General features: G+C 38.0%; 1 protein-coding gene across 1 annotated transcript in view; it reads right to left on the bottom strand.

Annotated features, from left to right (window-relative positions):
- Positions 1-19488, bottom strand: part of LOC126284790 (probable E3 ubiquitin-protein ligase bre1) — a 339859-nt gene that overhangs the window by 25491 nt on the left and 294880 nt on the right. Inside the window, exon 13 of the mRNA XM_049983953.1 lies at positions 17214-17307. Within this exon, the coding sequence (XP_049839910.1) occupies positions 17214-17307 (94 nt within the window). The remainder of the gene's footprint in view (positions 1-17213; positions 17308-19488) is intronic.

Here is a 19488-nt window from a genome sequence, read left to right as displayed (position 1 = left end):
TCATCTCTTTGCAAAAGCAAAAGATATTATAATTGTAGATGATTTTAATGTTGACTTTCTTACAGATAACATGGGAAAAAATGATTTATCACATTTAATGAACTCTTTTAACTAAACAGCACTGGTGGATTTTCCCACCAAAGTCACAGCTAATTCTACAAGTCGAATTGACAACATCTTCTTAGGGTGCAGAATTCTAAACATAACTGTAATTCCCTAAAAGAAGTAGACTGGGACCAGATTGAACTCTTTGACAATGTTAATGACAAGTACAATGTTTTTCTAAATGAATTTATCTGCCTATTCGAAGCGGCCTTTCCTAAAAGGACTGTCAAATCCAAACGCGAGACCTACTCTAATAAAAACAGGCTAACTCTGGGCATTAAAATGTCTTGCAGAAGGAAGAGGAATCTATATGTTTCACTCAAATCCAGTTATAGTGTAAAAAAGGAAAAACATTACAAACTATACTGCTATATTCTTAAAAAAGTTCAAAGAAGGGCAAAGAGTATTTCTATAAAATCAGAAATTGATGTCTCTAATAACAAAATTAAAACCACATGGGGCATAAAAAAAGGGAAACAGGTAAAATCCCTGCTACAGAAAACACAATAGAAATTAAAACAAATGATACCATTCATGACAATGTTGAAATAATCACTGACATTTTTAACAACCACTTTCTGGCATCAGCAGTACGAACTGGAAAAACATGTTCTGTTAATGAAGCCATGTTATCCCTTCAAAAAGCTATTAATAAAAAAAAACCAAGCAGATTAAAGTGTCTCCTGTCACAGTACATGAATTTGAGAATATAGTTAGAGAGATGAAGAGCAAGAATTCTGTTGGCATAGAGGGTATCTCTTCAAGATTACTGAAGGAGTGCTATAAGCTGATAAGCAATATACTGTGCCACATATTCAATGAATCCTTCAAGCACGGGATTGTTCTTGAGAGACTAAAGTATGCTGTAGTCAAACCTCTATTTAAAAAAGGCGATAAAGACGACATTACCAACTATCAGCCTATCTCCCTTATTAACAATCTTTTCTAAAATTCTTGAGAAATTGGTTCAGAAAAGACTTATTGAACATCTCATGCATTATAAGGTATTAAACAGTAACCCGTTCGGATTTCAACAGGGTGTATCAACAGAATAAGCTATGTTTACCTCCACCCATCAAATCTTAGAGTCTTTTAATAATAAATTATCTCCTGTTGGTATCTTCTGTGACCTTTCTAAGGCCTTTGATAGTGTTAATCATGAAATCCTCTTAGCAAAGGCTGAATATTATGGTATAAGTGGCTAAGTTGGCTAATGGATTAAATCCTACCTAGCTGGAAGAGAGCAGAAGGTCATGTTGAACGATTCTGGGGGGTACTCTGTGTCATCTCGATGGGACTCTATTGGCTGTGGTGTTCCTCAGGGCTCTGTACTTGGCCCCCTTCTGTTCCTCATCTTTATCAATGATCTTCCCTTGCATACTAGTTTTAAAACTCACTTTACTCTTTTTGCTGATGACACCTCTATCCTCATCAACAAAACTCTCAACCTCAATCTTGAGGAATTGGCCAATATTGTCTTTAGTGTAGTATGTAATTGGTTTGTAAATAATGGGTTATCACTAAATGTTAATAAAACCCAGTTTGTGCATTTCCAAATAAGGAAAAAAGTTCATGATCAATTAGATATTACATTGAATGGTAGTGAGTTAGTACAAGTTGAGTCAAACAAGTTTCTGGGTGTACACATTGACAACAGTGTAAAATGGTCTGAACATATTTTGCATCTCCACAAAAAACTCAGCTCAGCAACATTCACTGTTCTTATTATTTCCACTGTATGTGACCGAGACACCACAAAAACTGCTTATTTTAGTTATTTCCATGCATTATTGCTGTATGGCATAGTTTTCTGGGGTAATCAGCCACTATCCAAAAAAATATTCATTGCTCAAAAGAGAGTTATTAGGACAATGAGCAGAGTCCAGCCTAGACATTCTTGTAGGAACCTTTTCAGAAAATTATGGATACTGACAACTGCTTGGCAATATATCTACTCCCTGTTATGTTTTGTTGGTAAAAATGGACAATTGTACAAAACCAATGGTTCATACCATACCCACAATACCAGGAGGAAGATGGACCTCCATAATGAATCAAAAACGAGTTCATTACATGAGCTGCAAGGTGTTCAATGCTCTCCCATAGTTCCTTCTATTCAGTAGAAGAATATTTCAGTAGAGTTAACTGTTATTGATTTTTTCATTTACTAATTTGATGCTCTATTGTGCATTACGATACTCACAGTCACTGTTAACATTACTGTGTCTTTCATTTAGCTATTAAGAGCTATTTAATGTAATCTTTTCTATACCTTCTAACACATCCTACATCCATGCAAATGTAGTATTGGATTTATGGCATATAAATAAATAATTTAGATAGGATGGTATATGTAGAAGTTAAAGTTGATGATTTGATGCTGAATGATTCTGGAATTTCTGGTATGTGTTCAAATAATGATTTAGAAACCAGTAGAGCAGTGCCTGATAGATTAATGTTACCAGCTGATGTCAGTGATGTTGTGTCTCAATGCGTTTGTGAAAATGGAAAGTAAGATCTAATTAGTGATAGAGTATTAAGTGTAGTCAATGATTATACTAGCAAATGTCAGTATGGTGATCAAAAGTGTAAGATATTATGTGAAATTTGTCAAAGTGTGCAGTCAGATGATAAAATTGCTATGAAAAATGTGGAACAGTCTCCTGGTGGTAATATGATTAGTAAATTTGTAGAGTCTGTAATAAAAACTAGTGACTGTGGTAAAGGGGTGAATTTTTGGGACATTGAAGAGGCTTTGTTATTTGAAAATGAGGCCAATGAAATGGATAAAGAATTTGGAAGTCCATATATTGTGGTACAGATTAATGATTGGATAGGAAACTGTCTTCTGGATAAAAGCAGCCCGATTACAGGAATATCGAAAGAAAACTAAGAGACAGGATCAAAAATAATAAAAATTTCACAGAATTTCCATTAGCAGGGGTAAGGATAAAAGGGGACACAGGAAAAAGTTGATTACCAGACAAGTCTTACCTGAATTTAAGATTAATGATGCACAATTTATACAAGGATGTTTGGTGTAATTGATGATTTGAATGAAAACTTGATACTAGGAATGAACTGGATTGTTAAGGCTAAAGTAAATTTTATCTGGGGTGACATGAAAATAACATTTGTTGAACAAAAAAGTGGAATACATGGGGAAACGAGTATTGTAATGGAAGATCATGATTTAAGTAGTCAGATTAGAGAGATGCAAGAGACTGACGGTGATGGTTATTGTGAGGAAGGGGAAGAATTTGATATTGATGAGGGTAGTGCTAATTATTACAGTAAACTAGTAGCTAAAAAGCCTTAATGCACAGAACTTGAAAATTTTTTGTGGGATTATAATGACATATTTGATATAAAAGCAGGGAGAGTAAAAGGGTATCAATGTAGACTAAAATTGAAAGCTCATGACCCGTTTTTCATAAAACCACATGCTATTCCTGTCTGTAAGAGAAAGGAGGTAGAAAGAGAATTTCATAAGATGGAAAATAATAGAAAGAAGTTGTAGTTCTTACAATAACCCATAAGTGGTAGTTTCGGAATGAGATGGGGGTACTCGTTTAGTGCTTGACTCTAGACGCCTGAATAAATATTTGGAGAGGGAAACTGACCACCCTGAAAGTATAGATGAATTACTGAATAAGTTTGAAAATGTAATATATATGACTAGTCTTGACGTGACTTCTGGATTTCATCAGACTGAATTAGAAAGAGATTCTAGAAAATACACAGCATTTTTGTTCAATGGGATATGTTTTCAATATTGTGTTGTACCATTTGGTTTAAATGTATCTGTGGCAGAATTTATTAGAGGAGTGGACTTTGTTTTGGGTAAAGAACTCTTAGAAAAATTAATTATTTATGTGAATGACATTTTGGTATCAAGTAAGACCTGGGAGGAACAAATTCCAATTTTAAAGGAAATTGGAGAGAAAATGAGACAGAGGGGTATGACTTTGAAATTAGAAAAATGTAAGTTTGCAATGAAAGAAATAAAATTTCTTGGCCTCTGCATAAATGAAAAAGGGATTTTTCCTGATGGAGAAAAGATTGAGGCCATTGGGGCAACATTCCCAAAACCTAGAAATAAAAAAAGATTTAAACTCTTATTTTGGATTAGTAAACTTCTATCGTAAATATGTGAAAAGACAGGCACTTAATGCACTATGCTTGAACAACCTGTCAAGAATAAAATGCAGTGTGGGATTGGTCTGACGAATGCCAGAAAGCTTTTGACAGAATTAAGAAAGAATTGGCAGAAAGTGAAATCCTCCATAGACCTGATTTATCTTTACCATTTTGTATGATGAGAGACAGTTGTGATTATGGACTGGGGGTACACATATTCCAAGAGAAAGAAATTAACGGGAAAATTGAACACCATTCTATAGCATTTGCAAGTAAAACGTTACAAAAACATGAGAGAAATTACACGATTACTGAAAAGGAACTTTTAGCAATTGTATGGGGATTCAAAAAATTTAAAAATTGTTTGGTTGGGCATGAAATCCAAGTTTATACAGATCATAAATTATTAACATACTTACAGAGTGTAAATTGTATCATGGGAAAATTACCAGATGGTCAATGTTCTTACAGCAGCTTAAATACACAGTTCATTTTATAAAGGGTAAGTAAAATGTCATCGCTGATGCCTTGTCAAGAATGCCAGTGGGGAATGGAAACAATAGTCAGGTGGGAAAGTTTAAAATAATGTATTTTAAAAGTGTCAAAGAGGAAAGTGAAATTAGAAAAATCTGTAATCAATTGAGAAGATATCAAAATGGTGATGATCATTGGAAGCTTGTTAAAAGTTATTTAGGGAAGAAAGGTCATGAGAAAGTACAAATGTATTATCAGGTCTTCAAAGATATTCTATTTTATAGACACAGCACAGATAGTGATGTTTGGAAAGTTTGCTGGCCAGATTCTTACATAAATACTTTGATAAAGTACACACATGAAAGCTTCGGACACTGTGGTGCATTGAAATATATTCAAAAAATACAAGAGTGTATATATATTCATAATATGTTCAGGAGAGTTAGGACCTTATTCGCCTGTTGTGACAGATGTCAAAGAACAAAAGTTAATAACAAAACCAACAATGGATTTTTACAAAATATGGTACCAGATAAACAATTTGACTTGGTAGGGATAGATTTGTAGGGTCAACTTCCAAGAGCTAAAGGGGGATTTCAGTATATTTTCGTCATTGTAAATTTGTTTTCTAAATACGTGAAATTTTATCTTTTAAAGAAAGCCACTAGTAAGAAAATAGCTTATACATTTATGAAGGACTACTTTATTCAAGTGGGGTACACCTAAGGCTATTTTATCTGACAATGGGAGCTTACTTCTAAATTTTGGAAAGAATTTGCAGAAGAACATAACATCAGACACATCTTAATATCATGCTATTCACTTAAATGTAACCCAACTGAATGGTACACGAGGGTAGAACTTACTGTCAGAAAGATCACACAAATTGGTTATGTTATGTTAAAGAATTTGAAGACATTATGAATAGCCTACAACATACTACCACAGGATTCTCTCCTTATGAGATCATGATTGACCAAAAACCACCTTACTTAATCAAAGAACTTATAGAGTTTCCAGCTTGTAAAAGTATAACAGCAGCTGAAAGAGAGGAGATAGTTAGAACTATGAAAGATTATTATGAAAAAAGAAAGAAATGGCATGACAAACAGATAAAAAACACGGAATTCAAAGTTGGGGATCTAGTATTGACAAAAAGTTACACCAAATCTAAAGCACTAAATAGAGAAATAAAGAAATTTTTTGATATTTATATAGGACCATTTGAAATAGTTGAAAGCCCACATCCAAATGCTTGTAGACTTGTATATCCTAAGTCTAAAAGATCATTTGGAATCTGGAATGTTATGCAGCTGAAATTTTACAAACAGCTGTCATCACTCATATAACATCATAAGAATTGTCATTCCTCAGGAGGTTGCAAGCTCTTTTTGCAATTTGGGGGTGGTGAACCCAAGGCTCTGAGCTGGTGTGACTCTTTCCTTTTCAAGTCACATCTCTCTTACTTATCTGTATAAACTCATTCTCTTCCACTTTCTGATTCAGACGAGTAGTTAGAGACTGGATGCCAAAAGGAACTGGTGCGTGTATTTTATACTGGGCAGGATGTGTGTGTGTGTTTTATTGTGCCTATCTACCAGCGGTGTGTGTGTAGCAACAAACTGTCCATTTGCATGAACGGACACAAGCAGACAGTGTTTGTTGGTAATGAGGATCACCCTGTAGCTAAACATGCCTTGGTGCACGGCCAGCACATCTTGGCACAGTGTTACACTGTCTGGGTTATCTGGATACTTCACACTGACACCAACCTATCAGAACTCCGGAGATGGGAACTTGCCCTTCAATATATCCTCTCTTCCAGTTACCCACCAGCCCTCAACCTATGCTAATTTCAAGTTTCCGCCCCTGTTTATATCACTTGTCACTCAACAACATCTTTGCCTCTGTACTTCCGCCTCGGCTGACATCTCTGCCCAAACTCTTTGCCTTTACATATGTCTGCTTGTGTCTGTATATGTGCGGAAGGTTATATGTGTGTGTTTGTGTTTGTTTGTTTGTGTGTGTGTGTGTGTGTGTGTGTGTGTGTGTGTGTGTGTGTGTGTGTGTGTGTGTGCGTGCGCGAGTGTATATACCTGTCCCTTTTTCCCCCTAAGGTAAGTCTTTCCGCTCCCGGGATTGGAATGACTCCTTACCCTCACCCTCAAAACCCACATCCTTTTGTCTTTCCCTCTCCTTCCCTCCTTCCTGATGAAGCAACTGTGGGTTGCGAAAGCTTGAAATTTGTGTGTGTGTTTTTTATTGTGTCTCTCTACCAGCACTTTCTCGTTTGGTAAGTCACAGCAGCTTTGTTTTTTAATATATTTTTCCCATGTGCAATGTTTCTTTCTATTATATTCATATCATTAATTTGAACCCAACAATTACGCTTGTTATTGTCACTGTTGCATTTCGAAATCTTTTCTGCCATCTTACTTTCTCTTTTTGTTTGTGCAAGTAGTTTCACTTTGTATTCACCTTCCCCTTTTCCCGTAATCTACCATACAATTTATCCTGCCTATATATACTCAATGATACCTAATTTACTTCCAAACCATAACCAAAAAATTTTTAACGCTTTCAACACTATTGCTGCTATAAAATCCACCGTTCCCAGGTTACACACATTTCTCATGTAACCTCATGAATACTATTTCACAGCTTCAGTTCCTTTCACCTATTAAACAACCATTTCATCTAGTTCTAACAACTTTCGTTTTATTTCCATTCCCGTTTTTCCCACATAACCGATCATTTTTTAGCAGCTTCCCGCAGGTTTTAACCTTATTATTTCTTCGTCAGACAACTGTTAGCCTCATTTTCATAATCTGCCACCACATAACCAGTCCTTTTAATACATTTACACACAGTTTTTTCGAAATTTTCCCGAATTTCTCCACCCTTTAACATGTTTTGGAGGCAAGACAACTACCTAAACTTTGTACACCTTGTTGTTTACCAACCTAAGTTCACCACAGGATCAACATAGCTCAGTTTAAACCAACACTTTTTCGACTTTTTTGACACCAGAACTGCAGCTGCTTTCTAGTTCACCTTCATCTCTCCTCATATATTTTTATTTTCACTTTAGCCTCATGTTACACCTTCCACCTTCTAATACCATGTCACCCTCACAACATCCCCACTACAGCCCCATTAAGTTTTATTTACATTCCCTCCGCAAACATGCCCTTGCCCTAGCCAGATTACGCTCCCATCTTTCATTTACTCAGGCTTGTCTGACATTTGGCATTACCCCCAAAGGTCTCGCACTTAAAGATCCCATCTCTGGCTGCAATCCTTCTTTCCATCAGTCCCTATACCAGTTCCAAAGTGAACAATCCATAGCTCTCACCCTAATCCTTCACATACACATCAACTCAGTCAATGAACACACCTGTCAACTCCTATCCCTAATCAGAGTCCTCAATCTTTCCTCTCCCACATGCACACTGGCTGTTCAGAGCATCCTCCTACAGGCCAACTGCAAATTAGAACAGCATGCCACCCTCCACCGCAAAAAAACTATCCAATCTCCTGGTTTCCCAACTCCGGAAAGGCAACTCACTCACCCTCCACAACCTTTCCAGCAAACCTCAACCTCCTCTCATTGCACACAGACCCAGTCTCTCCCATCTACTAAATCTCCCACTTCCAGCTCCACTCCCCCCAAAACCTCAAAATTCCAGTCAACACAATCTGGAACCACAACACCCCAATTCAGTAGTTAACTTTTCCTCCAAACCTCTCACCCAATCCGAAACCTCTGTCCTATCCAAAGGCCTCACCTTCAGCCCTACTCCCAGATGCAACCAAACAGCCCTTGTCAAAGATTCACTGTTCTACACTCGTAGTCTCTGCTGGAAATATCACTTTGCCACAAAGAAAAATAATCCTAATTCTACTCCTAATGATCCAGCTCCCCAAGACACTATCCAAATTGAACCCTGCCTGGAACAGTTCCGTCCTCCATCACAGCAGGACCCACCTCCTCTTCCTCAAAATCACCCTCTCCAAACCTCCCAGGAATTTATCACTTCCAGCCTTGCCTCTCAATCTTTCTTGAAAAACCTTAATCCTACTCCCAACATCACCACAGCTGAAGCCCAGGCTATCCGTAATCTGAAAGCTGCCCGATCCATCCTCATTCTTCCAGCTGACAAGTGTTCCATGACCGTGGTACTTGATCGTCGGGACTATGTGGCTGAGGGGCTGCATGAGCTTTCAGACAACACTACATACAAAGTTTGCCAAGGTAATCCCATTCCTGATGTCCAGGCAGAGCTCCAAGAAATCCTCAGAACCTTAGGCCCCTTACAAAATCTTTCACCTGACTCCATCAACCTCCTGACACCACCGACAGCCAGCACCCCTACCTTCTACCTACTTCCTAAAATTCACGAACCCAAACAACCCGGCCGCCCCATTCAAGCTGGTTACCAAGCCCCCACAGAATGTATCTCTGCCTACGTAGATCAACACCTTCAACCCATTACATGCAGTTTCCCATCCTTCATCAAAGACACCAACCACTTTCTCGAATGCCTGGAATCCTTTCCCAATCTGTTACCCCCTGAAACCATCCTTGTAACCATTGATGCCAATTCCCTATACACAAATATCCTGCATGTCCAGGGCCTCGCTGCGATGGAGCACTTCCTTTCATGCCAGTCACCTTCCACCCTACCTAAAACCTCTTTCCTCATTACCTTAGCCAGCTTCATCTTGACCCACAACTTCTTCACTTTTGAAGGCCAGACATACCAACAATTAAAGGGAACAGCCATGGGTACCAGGATGGCCCCCTCGTTCACCAACCTATTTATGGGTCACTTAGAGGAAGCCTGCTTGGCTACCCATGCCTGCCAGCCCAAAGTTTGGTACTGATTTATTGATGACATCTTCATGATCTGGACTCACAGTGAAGAACAGCTCCAGAATATCCTCTCCAACATCGACTCCTTTTGTTCCATCAAATTCACCTGGTCCTACTCCAAATCCCATGCCACTTTCCTTGACATTGACCTCCATCTATCCAATGGCCAGCTTCACACATCTGTCCACATCAAACTCACCAACAAGCAACAGTACCTCCATTATGACAGCTGCCACCCATTCCACATCAAACGGTCTCTTCCCTACAGCCTACGTCATTGTGGCAAATGAATCTGCTCCAGTCTGGAATCCCTGAACCATTACACCAACAACCTGAAAACAGCTTTCGCGTCCCGCAACTACCCTCCCAACCTGGTACTGAAGCAATTTACCAGAGCCACTTTCTCATCCCCTCAAACCCAGAACCTCCCACAGAACTTATAAACTTAGCAAACTGGACAGTGGCAAATCCAAAGAGTACAAGATATACTATAAATATTACATAAACACAGGAGAGGTATCAAATGGGCTAAAAAATCTCATAATGATAAAACAATTAGGTGCTGTTCCAACAAGTGTAAGACCAACCAGAGTATAGTAAATGAACAGATTGATAGAAAGTTAAGAATAGTGGATAAAATCACACTAAATGTAGAAGGACAAAAGACTGAAAATGCACATAAAATTGCCAATAAATTCAACAGCTATTTTTCAGAAATTTCCACAAATCTTCTAACCAACTCTTCAAATACTGTTAACTCTCCTCCCACAAATCTCCTGACTAACTCTCCAAACACTGCACACTCTTGTCTCAAAATTAATAATCCTCTGAACTCCTTTTTCCTGTCTCCTACAACACCATATGAAATTGAAGATATTTTTAAAAAAAGAGTCAAAAAGATTTATTCTGCAGGGCATGATCTGATACCCTGCTTCTTACCTCATAAGTGTTCAAATTACATCAGTGGACCCCTGTCAAATATCATAAATACCTCATTTCTAGAGGGAACATTTCCAAAGTAGCTAAAACTTGCTAAAATTATACCTCTCTACAAGAAGGGAGAGAAAATGGACATGACAAATTATAGGCCAAATGTTATACTATCTGTCTTCTCAAAAATATTTGAATACTGTATGTTAACTAGATTATAAATATGTTTAAATTCTAACAACATAATCACATCTTCCCAATTCAGATTTCGGAAAAATAGGTCCACCACACATGCTCTGTATGCATTTCTAGAAAAGTGCTCAAGTTTCGTTGAACATAAACAACCTGCTGTTGGTATATTTCTTGATCAATCCAAGATCTTTGACATGGTCGACCACAAGCTGCTGCTTATGAAACTCCATAAGTATGGGATTAGAGGTGTAGCCCACAATTGGTTCCATAGCTACCTTAGTCAAAGAAAGCAATATGTAGAAATAAGAAAATCAGAGACATTCAGGCAGTGCAGGTCAGATATACTGCATACAACAAATGGCGTCCCTCAGGTATCTGTCCTTGGTCCTGTTCTTTTCATATTGTTCATAAATGATCTCCCAGAAGACATACCAAATGCCAGCTCCTTTGTGTATCCAGACAAGACAAATATCCTGATAACCAGTAGAAGTGACACATTGCAAAATGCAGTTAATGAAACTACTTGATGTGATGTTTAAAGCTTTCCCGGCGTACTGATTGTTTCATAAAAACACAGGAGAAGTGCCGGATATCAGTAACTTCCTGCCACAATATTTCAGCACAGAGTCTTCTGGCCATCTTCAGGTGAGTGCCACTGTAGTAGTACTGGCGAGTACGCGCTGAGCTCCGCTATTTATAACCTTCTGAGGTGACATTGCGCATGCGGTGCTCAGTGTGCGCATTCATAACGGCTCCGTGCCCTGCGCGTTGCGCCCTCCACTGTGAAAGCGTGGCGTATTGGTGTCAGGTCGATTTCCATCTTTATGCAGATAACTACGTCGACTACGAAGTTTGTCTATAACAGGATTCCAAGCAGAGTTCAGCTGATAAGCGCTATCTCGATTGATGAGAGTCTCGTTGTCAGACAATCTTATTTCCACAGATTCATTGATAATTGAGCTCCAAAAGTTTGAAGTTTGTGCCAAAATTTTTGTGTCGTTGTAATTCATGGAATGGTCTGTGGAAATACAATGTTCGGCGATTGCGGACTTGGTGGGTTGGAGAAGGCGACTATACCGTTGGTGTTCCACAATGCGCCTGCACAGTTCGTGTTGTTTGCCCTATAAATACGATTTGCCGCATTCACACGGAATTTTGTAAACACCTGGTTTATGCAGGCCCAGATCGTCTTTAATGGATCCCACCAGTGATGAAATTTTGGAAGGAGGGCGAAAGATGACTCTCACTTGATACTTTCTCAATATTCTGCCTATCTGTGAAGAAATATTCCCAATAAATGGTAGATAAACAGTCGACCTGAGAACCTCTTCCTCTTCCTTATTCCGTCATTTGTAGGTCTTCATCACTCTGTTCACTTGCCTAGGTGAAAAGCCATTCTTCAAAAATAATTTTTGCAGGTGTTCCAGTTCCTCATTGGCAATATGTTTGGTGCAGACATTACAGCGTTGTTTGAGCACACTCTCTCCTCTACATATTTTATATTTAACAACGGATATTACGAACAATCTGATGGTGTCACCATGGGGAGTCCTTCGTCATCCATGGTAGCCAACCCTTTTATGGAGGATTTTGAGGAGAGAGCACTCGATTCTGCCACTTTTAAACTGACAGTATTTTGGTGGTACGTTGACAACACTTTTATAGTGTGGCCTCATGGACTGGACCGTCTCCAAGAATTTTTACATCACATGAACTCCATATATGAAAACATAAAGTTTAACATGGAGATAGAGAGAGATGGTTGTCTGCCATTTTTGGATGTCTTGGTGCGACGGAGGAGTGACGGCACACTTGGTCACTCGGTGTACAGAGGGCCCACTCATACAGACCTGTATCTACAAGCTACTAGTTGTCACCATCCAGCACAAAGAATGGGCGTTCTCAAAACCTTGGTCCACCGTGCCCATACTATCTCTGACGTCGACAGTCTTCAAGCGGAACTGGAACACCTGCAAAAAGTATTTTTGAAGAATGGCTTTTCACCTAGGCAAGTGAACAGAGTGATGAAGACCTACAAATGACGGAACAAGGAAGAGGAAGAGGCTTTCAGGTCGACTGTTTATCTAAAATTTATTGAGAATATTTCTTCACAGATAGGCAGAATATTGAGAAAGTATCAAGTGAGAGTCATCTTTCGCCCTCCTTCCAAAATTTCATCACTGGTGGGATCCATTAAAGACGATCTGGGCCTGCATAAACCAGGTGTTTACAAAATTCCGTGTGAATGCGGCAAATCGTATTTATAGGGCAAACAACACGAACTGTGCAGGAGCGCATTGTGGAACACCAACGGCATACTCGCCTTCTCCAACCCACCAAGTCCGCAGTCGCCGAACATTGTATTTCCACAGACCGACTTTTGGAGCTCAATTATCAACGAATCTGTGGAAATAAGATTGTCTGACAACAAGACTCTCATCAATCGAGATAGCGCTTATCAGCTGAACTCTGCTTGGAATCCTGTTATAGAGAAACTTCGTAGTCGATGTAGTTATCTGCATAAAGATGGAAATCGACCTGACACCGATACGCCAGGCTTTCACAGTGGAGAGCGCGAGGCGCAGTGCATGGAGCCGTTATGAATGTGCACGCTCAGCAGCGCAAGCGCAATGTCCCCTCAGAAGGCTATAAATAGCGGAGCTCAGCGCGTACTTGCCAGTACTACTACCTGAAGATGGCCAGAAGACTCTGCGCCGAAATATCGTGGCAGGAAGTTACTGATATCCGGCAGTTCTCCCGTGTTTTTATGGAATAATGAAACTACTCGTCATTTACAGTCATGGTTTGAAGCAAATAGACTACTCATAAATACTCAAAAAACTGTGAGTATGAACTTCTATACTAGACAAAATCTAACCCCCTTCAATGCAGTTATAGTTATCGGCAAAGATGACATTACGAACAGACAAGACACCAAATTTCTTGGACTTACCATCAGTTACACACTAAATTGGATACCACATACTGAGGCATTGTCACAAAAGCTTAGTAAAACCGGCTATCTATTATGATCATTAAAAGACACATCCAGTGTAGATACCTTGAAACTGGTGTATAATGCCCTGTTTGAGTCTGTCTTGAGCTATGGCCTAATCTTCTGGGGAAAGAGCTCCGATTCTCTCACAATTTTCAAGTTACAAACACAAGTAGTAAGAATAATGAAATGTAAAAAAAGGACTGAACACTGCAAACCAGTATTTCAACAGCTAAAAATCCTGCCACTGCCATGCCTCTATATATTGGAACTAGCTTGTTTTGCAGTACAGTACTTGGACGCCCTCGACAGAAATGCAGACCGCCACACACGACACCAGAAACAAAAAACAGTTACAAATTATAGCCCACAACACAAAATTATATGCGAATGGGTTTAAATGTATGGGCATTAAAATATACAACCACCTCCCAACAGACATAAAAACAAGCAAAAACCCAAAAATAATGAGACTTAAATTAAAGGAATTGCTACTAAGTCACTGTTTTTATTCTGTACATGAATTTCTTGAAACAAAATTTTAATAACTTGCAATAAGCTGTTTATTCAGTTGTAGATCTTTCTACTTAGTAAGATAATTTAATTAATGTATCTTATCAATATACTGTCTGTATCCATTATATGTATTCTGCTATGTGCAGTATGCACCACCGGCATCTCTCATCACACACCACCTTTTTTTATATTTTGTCTGTATATCCTATATGTATTCTGCTATGTGAGTTATGTGCCACTACTGTCATCTATCATCATATACCATCTTAACATAATTTTTCAGATTGACTTGTCCTATATCATGATATGCTTTGCTGTACAAATTGTATGATCTACAGGACCAATAATAAATCAAATCAAATCAAATTGTAACTATTGGATGATCTGCCCAGTGAGGCAGTTGACTTTGTTTGTTTTTTTTTTTGTATGAGATATACTGCAACTTGATGCATTTGACTACCTTATTTCTATTTTTTCATGTTTAAGTAATAATTTATGTTTGAGTGGCAACAGATATCAGAGGAGTACAGTAATTCTGTACCTCGCTTTAGTAATTTTTATGTATATGTCTCAGATATGTCACAGGTTTCAATATTATATTTTTATGTAATTGATTATGTTTGATCAAACCCAGATACTAGAGGGGCTGCTTATAAGTCAGCTGTTGGATCTAGGATTTATTACTTGGTTAAACAATACAGCATTGTATTTGTCAATTACTCTGTCCAGCAAAAAGGTAATTGTTTGCCCTTCATTGATCAATCAATAGGGAGTGTTGGGGTTAATTTTTGGGGACTGGGAAGTTGAAGCTGTAGCAAGTCCGTTGTGCAGGGAATCCGAACACTCTTCTCCCTCTGGTGCCACAGTAAAGTACTGGAATAGTGGGGGTCCTGATTAGGAAGGTTTCCTGTCTTTGGGGTGTGTCATCTTTTCTTCTTCAACTCCAACACTCCAAACCTTCTATTTCATTTCTTGCTTCTCATTAGAGTACCAAGCTATCCTTCCCTCTGTCCACATGCATCTGTCTCTATTGCTGAGACCCTTCTTATCTACTGTGTCTGCTCTATTAAGTAACTAAAACCCATTTTATAGGAGGAACCGGGTAGCAATCTAGCATTTCTGCGTTATTAGATGTAACCATACTCTGCCATACTAAATTATTTATTTATGTCTAATTTTGTTGTATGCTGTGACCCACATGGTAAATAATTACTTATGTATTTGCTTTGCTATATACTAGAATCCGAATCTTCTATTTCATTTATTACTTCTCATTTGAGTACCAAGTTATTCTGGTCTCTGTTCACATGCTTATGTTTCTATTGCTGAGATCCTTCTAATTTACCTTGTCAGCCTATTAAATGACTAAAGCCTATTTTTTAGGAGAATCCGGGAAACAAGCTAGTATTTCTGCACTGTTGAATGTACTGATTTTACTTAAATATGTAATATACGTATAATGCTCTACCATATAACTGTCATGATGTATATGTCACTATGTATAATGTTCAACCATATAATTGTTATGATGTACCAATGATTTATGATTCATTTATTGTGTATTCACACCCAAGTGGTGAACATGTACCTGTATATAAGGCCCAACCATATTGTTGTTGGTGCTGTTTCAATTACTTATAAAACACAACCAGTATGATATAATATGTAACTGCACTCCTACGTATCATGTTTGAATGATTGTAAAGGTGGAAAAGTGGCATTGGAAGTGTCTTGACAAATGAAAAATGGTAAGATTGGTCATTGGTCAAACATTTCATCCCAAACAGCAGTCTGAGTACAGCAAACTTCAAGACCCTCAACAAAGCAGTCTGCGTACTGCATACTTCAAGATTCACCAAGAAGCAGTTTGCAAACTACAAACATCAAGACTAGTTACATTTATGTAAAGTACAACGATTAGTACATTTACTCTTAGGAATATTGTACTAGTTTGAAACTCTAAGTTGTATGTTAGCTCATACAGTTAACAAATAATGTGTTCTTTCCTTGTACTATTGAGTAATAATTTTTGCATAATGCTTCATAATTAATTTACATTATTAATTAAACACAGGATTTATCTCATACCATAAGTAAAATGCTTGTTCCTCCAGTTTATTGTAAAATGAGGACTTTCGTAGATCTGTCAGAAAAGGTTTTGTTCAACTTTCAGCTGCACTCATCCTTTTGGGGGCGGTAAAATGTAACAGCTCATTAAAACCATTTAAAACAAACATTTCCCAGTCTAATTCACGATCACACATGCAAACAAAATATGTAACTTGCCTAGAAAAACTTACAATTGAAAAAATAACTAAGTGTAGAAGCTATGTAAATGAAGGGAACAATTCCCTTAACAGGAGTCTCTAGTAATTAATGAAAAATATAAAAGTATAATTGTAATTTCTTATTTGAGAGTTTATTCTCAAAAGAAATAACAGACATGTACTAATATCATAGTATACTTACTGTACTGAGCAGACGTACATTTATATATGTATTTTCAGTTTATTGTTAATTAATCAAATGTTCATCTTAAACAATGCTGAGGATTGTTCGGGGTTGTTTAGAACATATATATATGGGTAGCCATATTGGCATGAGGGAGTCAGTACTTTGTGTGATTTTGGACAGAGAGCATGTAGCTTGTTGTGCATGATTTATTTCATTATTGTAAGTATATCACAACTTGTTTCAGATTTGTCAAGATGCTTTTAATTAATTTGATATTATTATAAAGGTGCAGTGGAAACAAAAACAGGATTAATTACTTAAAAAATAACTTTACAGTTATTATTTTACAGTTACTGTTTCAGGACTTATGCTGCGACAGATTGCCAAATACAATGAGTAAAATAACCCCATTATTACGAGTAGTTGGAGAAATTTTATAGTGTCTTGTAGCATTACTAAACTTCTTGCACATTTTAAAGTAATCTGTAATAATCAAGTAATCATACTTATTTCAGAAAAGATTTCCTTTACCTCTGGGTGAAACCCCTCCTCCAGTGTGCTCTCGTGCACGTAAACCTTCTGCAGATTCTGAACATTCTTGATCAATGTCTTGTGGTACAAGATTCTGCTAGCAGATACAATGAAACATAACATAAATTATGACATTTTTGAAAAGTATATTAAATGCACACTATCTGTCCAAAAGGTCCTGAGACAGTATTCCTGGCGTATATGCAATGTCATCACAGTAACTATGAACTAACAACTATAAGCAACAGATGTGCAAACCACTCAGCTGTGAGCAGGCACTGTTAAGTAAAGGATGTGCAGCTGTAATGTGACAACACTGTTGTCACAGATCACAACACTGCAACAAGCAGTGGTTTGAATTCAGGTTTTACTTGGCAAAACCATTACAGAGACAATTGGGTCTATGAGAAAAAGCTTACAGTAAAAAGCTTAAGTGATGCATGCATGTTTGAGTAGTTTAAATGTTTTAGATGGCAGGTGTCATATGAGGACAACAAGAAATCAGGGATTTTTACTTCAACTTCATCTGGTGGAAACAATAAGAAAATTCATGATCTTTTGAAAATTGACTATCATGTCTCATGGAGAACTATTACTGATGAACTGAACATCTGTAAATCAATTCTGGAGAATGCATTGAAGAAGGAAATGTGTGTGCAAAGTTTGTTCCACATACTGTGACCCCGCACAAAACACCAATGTGTAGACATCTGCCACTACTCGACTGAAATGAAAAACATGGATAATTCTTTTCTTTGAAAAATCATCACAGGTGACAAGACTTTGTGTTATGAATACAAATTAACACAAAGCAACAAAGTACAGAATAGGTTTCTGATGGTATGCCAAGATCAAAGAAGATGTGAATGATAAAACTGACAGCAAAGACAATGTCCATTGGCTTTTCTGACACTCATTCACATGGAATTTGTTCCCATCGGTAACACTATAAATTTTCACTTTTATTTGGGCATCATGGATCGATTGTGCAAGAGCATTCAGAAAGTTCTTCCGCAATAATGTACGGCAAGGGATTTCTTCTCTCTGCATGAGAATGGCCCCCCCCAGCGGTATCCTTACCTTGTCGTCATAGTAGGGCTTGTGTGATCAAATGATCCTGAGAGCTAAGTCAGCAGTAGCTTAGCAGCCGGTAGGGCCTCCAAAGCTGGACTGGTTGATGGTGATAATCCAGACTAAATGGGATATCCTGGTCCTCCAGGTTCGGGTATGGGCGTGAGGCTAACAACCCCATCTTGTAACACAATTAGTTGTGTTACAATAGGTAGAGAGAAGTCTCGGATACAGACCAGACACCCAATACAATGAACTAAGCATAGAAAAGGACTACAATTTGTAACATGGAATGTATGGTCTATGTTCAAACCTGAGGCAGTAATAACTTTAGTTAGAGAATTAGAAAAGCAGAAAATATCTATGGTTGCCCTGCACGAAGTTCCATGGGAAGGTATAGGGACAATAGATGTAGAAAATTGCACAATATTCTATGGGGAAGCAGTCAAGCACAGTTTTGGAACTTTTTTCTCTGTTAACAAAGACATTGTATCAATGGTAAAGAATTTTATGGCAGTGAACCCATGAATCTCAGTTCTAAATATATCAGCGAAAAACCACCGACTTACTTTTGTGATCTGTCATGCACAGAGGAAAGTGAAGATCAAGTAACGGATATATTCTATGCAGAGCTGGAAGATGTTATGGATTTCATCCATAAAATCTGCTGCAGAATTCTCATCAGTGATTTTAATGCCAAGATTGGAAAGGAGACCAGCTTTACTCCCACAATAGGCCTTCATAGTCTGCATTAAAATAGTAACAGCTACGGAATAAGGATAATTAGCTTTTCTATGTCCAAGGGCATGTTTATCAGTAGCACTAACTTTCCATATAGACAGGTGCACAAAGGAACACGGGTATCCCCAGATGGAAAAACAGTCAACCAAATAGACCACATAGCAGTTAACGCAGAAGCCAGGAATTTGATTGTAGATGTAAGAAATTCCATCGGAGCTGAGTGTGGTTTCGACCATTTCTTGATTAAATTCAACTCAGAGCCACCCTGAAACCAACCCAAACAAGTAAACTAAAGAAAGTGGGATGTTTAGAAACGGAAAATGTAGCCCAGGAAGAAACTAGAAATTAACTTCAAGTTGATATCAGCAATCGTTTTACAGTACTGCTGGAAAAAGAGGACTCAGGTGTATATCAGCAATGGGAAGAAATTAGAAATGTGGTTACAAAGGGCTGCCGGAGCAGT

Source organism: Schistocerca gregaria, chromosome 8 (genome assembly GCF_023897955.1).
Source record: "Schistocerca gregaria isolate iqSchGreg1 chromosome 8, iqSchGreg1.2, whole genome shotgun sequence".
Lineage (NCBI taxonomy): Eukaryota > Metazoa > Arthropoda > Insecta > Orthoptera > Acrididae > Schistocerca > Schistocerca gregaria.
This window is presented reverse-complemented; position numbering and strand designations above follow the sequence as displayed.